Source organism: Megachile rotundata, chromosome 11 (genome assembly GCF_050947335.1).
Source record: "Megachile rotundata isolate GNS110a chromosome 11, iyMegRotu1, whole genome shotgun sequence".
Lineage (NCBI taxonomy): Eukaryota > Metazoa > Arthropoda > Insecta > Hymenoptera > Megachilidae > Megachile > Megachile rotundata.
The window spans coordinates 13,308,509-13,315,111 of NC_134993.1; the positions used below are offsets into that span (position 1 = coordinate 13,308,509).

General features: G+C 39.2%; 2 protein-coding genes across 6 annotated transcripts; one reads left to right on the forward strand and one right to left on the reverse strand.

Moving 5' to 3' along the window:
• Positions 1-748: 748 nt before the first annotated feature.
• LOC100875472 (elongation factor Tu, mitochondrial) lies at positions 749-3,190 on the forward strand. The gene is made up of 6 exons (XM_003699302.3): positions 749-1,084; positions 1,279-1,331; positions 1,406-1,571; positions 1,651-1,958; positions 2,027-2,688; positions 2,751-3,190. Exons 1-6 carry the CDS (start codon positions 1,048-1,050, stop codon positions 2,929-2,931), a joined length of 1,407 nt encoding a protein of 468 aa, XP_003699350.1. The 5' UTR covers positions 749-1,047; the 3' UTR covers positions 2,932-3,190.
• A 164-nt stretch (positions 3,191-3,354) lies between these two features.
• Ran (RAN, member RAS oncogene family) lies at positions 3,355-6,406 on the reverse strand. 5 transcript variants are annotated; one of them, XM_012299124.2, is made up of 5 exons: positions 6,276-6,406; positions 6,126-6,200; positions 5,912-5,990; positions 5,074-5,539; positions 3,355-4,899 (listed from the first exon to the last, which is right to left on the reverse strand). In XM_012299124.2, the coding sequence occupies exons 4-5, from the start codon at positions 5,503-5,505 to the stop codon at positions 4,684-4,686; spliced, it is 648 nt and encodes a 215-aa protein (XP_012154514.1). In that variant the 5' UTR covers positions 5,506-5,539; positions 5,912-5,990; positions 6,126-6,200; positions 6,276-6,406; the 3' UTR covers positions 3,355-4,683. The 5 variants fall into 5 exon arrangements, with proteins under 5 accessions (XP_012154514.1, XP_076392998.1, XP_003699274.1 ...); XM_076536883.1 differs by lacking the exon at positions 5,912-5,990; XM_003699226.3 differs by lacking the exons at positions 5,912-5,990; positions 6,276-6,406 and having other exon boundaries at positions 6,126-6,219.
• Positions 6,407-6,603: the final 197 nt, after the last annotated feature.

Genomic DNA, 6,603 nt, shown 5'->3' on the forward strand with positions numbered 1-6,603 from the left:
TTCAACCTCGAATACGTATCGGAACGTGGCACCGTAATCGCGTTCTTCGATTCGCGTCGCGTCGTTACTCATTCACGATCATAGTTCGCGACACGAACGTGGGACATGCAACGATACGAATTTTTTGTGACGGGACGTTTCGCACTCGATTAGATAGGTAATCGCGAATAAGGATGTCCGGAACGTTTCGATATCTTTTCTAATTTATCGCTGTACACGGCCTAATTATGCGTCTTTATCCGACCAAGTATCTGCAAATTATTCTATAATGACGATATTACCCAAGCTTCTTCGACCTCTCCTTTCCCGCTCCCTCTCACCTATTTCACTACGCATTCTCCTTTGTTCCGTGACTCGTCGTTAGCTCGGAATTAATTAAACCTTAGCTATTAATTTTACCGCTTCTCTACTCCTACCAGCATTCGCGAACAAAAGGCGAATGAAAACTCACCGGTTTCTCGTTGCGGAAAAACTTTGATCATTACGTTCGTGTACGTATGTATCTCGTTATGTGATCCTTCCCGCCTATTTTTCTCCGATTCCGTACGTTCTATGAATTCACGAATCTCACGATAAATTTTCTTTTAATGCCTTCCTTATTTTTTTATTATCTTCAAACTGGCTTGTAACTGTATCCGTAAATTGCGGTACTCATGCACATTTGTAATCTATGCGATAACAAATCATTCATTTAAGTATTAAAAAATCTGTGATTTGAACATTCGCGCGGAGGGACTCAACCAATGATCTATTAAATGTACGGAACGTGCGCGTCGTGTGTTTCTGCACCTAACATTATTAGCAGAAGTTACATCGATTTTCCACGATTTTTCTCGTCAACTTTGATTAAATCTAACCTTTAAAAAAACATCGAGAGGATAAAATAAACCGCGCCAATAATCTTCGTTCGAACGTTTTCTGTGTACCGAAAGAAACGATTACGCAACTCGTTCGATAGTCTATCCACATGTGTCGCTTTCGTCGACTGTGCTTCGAAGAAAATTGATCGCAACAAAAAGGTTAGGCGTTAGGAAAATTTCGAGAAAAATGGCACTACGTTGCGGAAGAATGATTTTTACCCCTGGTAAGAATACATGAGCTTCTGGAGTTGTTCGTTAGTAGCGAAATAAATTTATTGCGAAACAATGACAAAAAATAGTTTTGCACTTTCTAACGATCTAATGGTTCCTCCGAAATTAGGGATTGTGCGAGAAGTTCCGACTAGAATTTATTGTTTTGTTCGATACTGAACGAGAAAATTCGTTTGTTTCTTTTCAGCGCTGAGGAATGCCGTGAAACAGTTGTTTTACGTCGAGCATCTCATCAGCAACGTAAGAAAACATGGTTATGACTTTCACGGTTAAATGTTTTTTTTGCGATCATCAACCTTTTTTGCCTTTTCCAGCATGTCTCCCACAATTTACGGACAAGCTATTATTTTCCGTGTGTTACGTCACAACGGCTTTATAGCGAAAAGCAAGTATATTCTAGAGATAAGCCACATTGTAATGTAGGCACCATCGGTCACGTCGATCATGGAAAAACAACGCTGACCGCAGCTATCACCAAAGGTGTGTTTCACATATTTAATCTATTCTTCTTTCCTCATTTCAATTTTGCAGCATCTTATAATTACCATTTCTTGTTTAGTACTTGCCGAGAAGAATCTGGCAGCAGCAAAACAATATGCAGATATCGATAATGCCCCAGAGGAAAAGGCTCGTGGTATTACTATTAATGCTGCTCACATCGAATACCAGACAGAAGCTCGCCATTATGGACACACAGATTGTCCAGGACACGCGGATTATATTAAAAACATGATCACAGGATCAGCTCAGATGGACGGTGCTATTCTTGTGGTCGCAGCCACAGATGGTACTATGCCTCAAACGAGAGAACATCTTGTTCTTGCTAAGCAAATTGGCATTGACCATATTGTTGTTTACATTAACAAGGTAAGTTCTTTAGTTAAATTGTACAAATATCTGTGTAGGCATGTTTCGAAGTTGTTTTGTTCGATAAGGTTGATGCTGCAGACGAAGAAATGGTAGAGTTGGTCGAGATGGAAATACGAGACTTGATGTCTGAAATGGGTTACGATGGAGCCAAAGTACCTATTATTAAAGGCAGTGCGCTCTGCGCGTTGGAGGGTACCAAACCGGAGATCGGTAGTGATTCTATAATAAAATTACTGGAGGCCGTAGATCAGAGTATTCCGACTCCGGTTAGAGATTTGGATAAGCCTTTCTTCATGCCTGTGGAAGGCGTGTACTCGATCGCTGGTAGAGGAACTGTAGTCACCGGTAGATTAGAACGTGGAAAGTTGAAGAAGGGTACCGAATGTGAATTGATCGGGTTCAATAAGGTTATCAAAACCACGGTAACAGGAATAGAAATGTTTCATAAAATATTGGAGGAAGCACAAGCTGGGGATCAGATGGGTGCTTTACTCAGGGGTTTAAAACGAGATGATGTCAGAAGGGGTATGGTGCTTTGTAAACCAGGCTCAATGAAAGCCAATGATCACTTGGAGTGTCAAGTATACATGTTGACTGTTGCTGAAGGAGGTAGGAAAAAGCCAATGAGTAACTATATGCAAGTACAAATGTTTTGCAAAACGTGGGATGTTGCTACCCAAGTTCACTTAACAAATAAAAATATAATTATGCCTGGTGAAGACTTCACGTAAGTATTAAAAATTCTTTTGTCACTAGTGTAAGATTCTATCGTTTTTTTTTTATTTTTAGAGTTGTATTAAAATTAATAAGACCAATGGTTTGCGAGAAAGGATCACGGTTTACCTTAAGAGACGGCATGAAAACGTTGGCAACTGGAGTGGTTACGAATATCTTGAAACCTCTTACAGAAAATGACAGGAACTTGCTTCTTGAAGGCAAGAAGAAACTTCTGCAAGCAGCACGGGCTTAATTTTATCCTTGTTCGTGCGCGTAATCGTATTTGTATCTCAACTTGTATTGTCGTCCAGTCTTGACGAACCTTAAAGACATTCGCATATATACATCTGTTAGTATTGTGTCGAGAAATAATTTTCTTTATTTTATATGCGTACAGGCATTTTCTAAATTTATTCCAGCTTTCCGTTTCCAGTTGCAACAAATTACTTTTTTAACATGTTGTTACTATTAAATGATATGTCATTATTACAAATATAAGTATTCCACCACAATTGGTTGTATATAACTCAAAGATATTCCTTACACGTTCAGACTATTGTTTCAGTCTTCAACATCGCTATCATTGATACTGCGATAACTAAATAGATAAAAAAGACTACATTTTCTTTACTCTCGTAGTATAAAGCATCGAGTATATAGAAATGTTTCGAAAATGTAACTTTAAAAAACAGTTCAATGATGATTTATTTAATTCAATACATCAACGGTACAAGCTGCTTTAAGCAGAATTTTAAAACACTCAGTAATTGGTGCTTCTTTGCTTCTCTGATTTTTGTAGTTTCTCAGTGTTGACAGAAATTTGATGGCATTTATGTACACGGTTTTATCGTGCATTGTACATTGTCATTAGTAACGAAATACAGGAATTGGGGAAAGGAACATACGCAGTGTTTTATCCGTCTGCCAACGAAACTACCGTTTTGTATAGAAAAGAAAAACACTGTTTATATAATTTAAGTTGAACAAATCATACACTCACCTTCGCTTATAAAAATAATAAACAGTTCTCATTATCGTGGACAGGCGCAACTGACTACAAACCGTTCTTCGTTCTAATTGAAACATTATTTCACGCGATAAAACTGTGGCTTGGAATCGTGAATTATCCGCAAAAATTGTCACTGCACTGCTCAACCAATTTATAGGTACTATTAATCAAAATCTTTTTATTCGTTCGTTATCGCGCAACCAGCATGTAAAGTAGCAGCAAAAGTTACGTTATCAATTGGTAAAAAGACTGGACTATTTTGACAGCTCCAGTTTGTTGTTTATTGGGTATATATGTGTGTGGCCTGTAAACGTTAACGTCAGTGTTTCGTACAACATCGAAAGATTCTTTCTCGTAGAATTAATGTTTGGTTTACGAGCTAAAACGTCGCAACAGTTCATTCAAAAGCAGACAATTTACTATGTTTTCCCGCAGAGTACAGAAAAATTAGACAAATTAACTATGTTGAAGCTTAAAGTCAGCCAGCCAGTAAGGCTTCTAATAGTAAATTATATACCGATATTACGTTGCATACATCGTTTCACGCGACGCATACGCGCACTCACGCATACACATACGTATTACATTAACGAAAGAAAGAATGTAGAACGAGCACAATTTCAGGTATGAAGTGATTTTTCGCGACAAAGTCGTAACTTGAAATTATGCTCTCAAAATTAGTGGGAAGGACGCTGATTCGTACAATGTTCGTTCAAAATTAGGCATCGCGCGAAACCACGTTCACGAACGGGAATTTTTATGCACGCAGAAACAACGTTCAATTCCTACATCCTTTCTGAAAGTTTGAAAAACGCCAAGTCGCAGAAATATTTCTGCCATTATTATTTGCATCGGGTGACGAACCAAACTATGCGCGAATGTTAATTCCTTCGAAGAAAGAATCTTCGACCTATGAAGAGGCACGAGTACACGACGTAACTGTGTACGCTGGTGTACAATTTGCCTCTGTTTATATTGTACACACGACGTAACAAACTAAAGATCTTCGTCGTCTTCCGGTAACGCGGTGTCTTGAGCCTCCTTGAGGTCCTTTTCGATTTGCTGCTGCCATTGTGGATCCATGGTAACTTCGGGAGGAAGAAGAGCTGGCATTGCGACGAATTCCAGATTGGGATCACCGATCAATTTACGTGCCAACCATAAGAAAGGTTTCTCGAAGTTGTAATTACTTTTTGCGCTGATGTCATAGTACTGAAAATATATATGCAGGGAACATTAATTTCTATTCGCACAAAAAATTTATGCATTAAACTGTCTATGTATATATCAGATTAGAAGGACAAGACATCACGATCGTTAAGATTGTGAGTTATCATCATGAAGTACCATGGACAAAGAGGTTAGTAACGCGACAAGTTTTATTACCTGCAAGTTCTTTTTTCTGTGGAAAACGATGCTTTTGGCTTTGACCTTCCTGTCTTTGATGTCAACTTTGTTGCCACAAAGTACAATAGGTATGTTCTCGCAAACTCTAACCAAATCCCTATGCCAGTTGGGTACATTTTTGTACGTAACTCTTGACGTAACATCAAACATGATGACGGCACATTGTCCTTGAATATAGTAACCATCTCTGAGTCCACCAAACTTTTCCTGGCCAGCTGTGTCCCACACATTGAATCGAATCGGCCCTCGATTTGTATGAAAGATCAAGGGATGCACCTCGACGCCCAAGGTTGCTACATACTTCTTTTCAAATTCGCCGGTTAAGTGCCGTTTGACGAATGTGGTCTTTCCGGTACCACCGTCTCCAACCAGAACGCATTTGAAAGTCGGTATATCGGCTTCCTGTGCCATTTTCTTTCTGTCCTTGACGATTCAAAAGATAGATCTGAAAAAACAACGACGAGGTTCGATGATATGTATGAGACGTTAGTCGAAGAAAACAATTTCACACGACGAAACTTTCACGTGTTTGATCGCATATTGCGGTAAAAGAATCGGCCGCAATATCGTACACGTCAGAAAATCTTTCTCAGCATTTCGGAAATTGCTGGAAGATGCTTGATCGTATCACGCGTTAAAAACGTGATTGACGATTCGCCCATAAAAGATACGAGGCTCGAGGAGTCGAAAACGATAGAATTTGTTAGCCGTTGAACAAACGAACCTACGAAAGCGTTACTTTATTGTAGTTTCAACGTTAATTTAGAATGCCGGTTAGACAATGTCCCGCGCTCACGAACAAGCCGACGTTACGTACCACTTCACCACGTTCTGCGAAAAGAATGGCGCCTCTGGTTGTAACACAAGCTTTCGCACTTATCTTACAACACGATCACCTATTATTTAAGCACAGTTATACACGACTGAGTAAATTAACAATTAATTTATAACAAACGTATGAAAATCTGATGAAATGGGTACAAAATTTCCCGGCAAGCGACGTGTACGTGAAAATGACCGATAAAACTTACTCTGGAACACAGTCGTTACGGCTCACAATGGCGTTCCTTCAACTCGACGATAGGGGTCCGCGTTCTCGTCATTCACTAAATAAATATTAGGTTCAAGTTAAAAGAGCTATTCCATCTATACGATATACAAAAATTGAAGTCGCATACTACCTAAATCGAATCATTAAAATAATGAGTACGAAATTAATTTTTTCAAAAAAACCGTAATAAGTGGGTACGGCGATATAACGCCATCTACTTTAGGCGCGCCACATCGAGCCGGTATCGAAGATCTTTAGTTTTAACGAGAGGATCAGATTCTATGGACGTGGAACAAAGTACCGGCGTGCGAGGGCGCGTTCAGTCGATTCGGCGGTAAAAATTAAATTTTTAGCGACCACAGCGTGGATGTCGACTTTTATCTTTGATCGGCCTAATTAATTTCGGTTGTATCGAACGAAATACTTCAGCACGTACAAAGTTGACGATACAAAAACAA

Excerpts from the sequence above, each read along its gene's own strand:
- LOC100875472 (XM_003699302.3), top strand. The coding sequence starts at position 1,048 with ATGGCACTACGTTGCGGAAGAATGATTTTTACCCCTG. Across the intron at positions 1,332-1,405 it reads TCGAGCATCTCATCAGCAAC|CATGTCTCCCACAATTTACG; the intron begins GTAAGAAAACAT and ends TGCCTTTTCCAG. Across the intron at positions 1,572-1,650 it reads GACCGCAGCTATCACCAAAG|TACTTGCCGAGAAGAATCTG; the intron begins GTGTGTTTCACA and ends TTTCTTGTTTAG.
- Ran (XM_076536883.1), bottom strand. The coding sequence starts at position 5,505 with ATGGCACAGGAAGCCGATATACCGACTTTCAAATGCGTTCTGGTTGGA. Across the intron at positions 4,900-5,073 it reads ACAGAAAAAAGAACTTGCAG|TACTATGACATCAGCGCAAA; the intron begins GTAATAAAACTT and ends ATATATTTTCAG.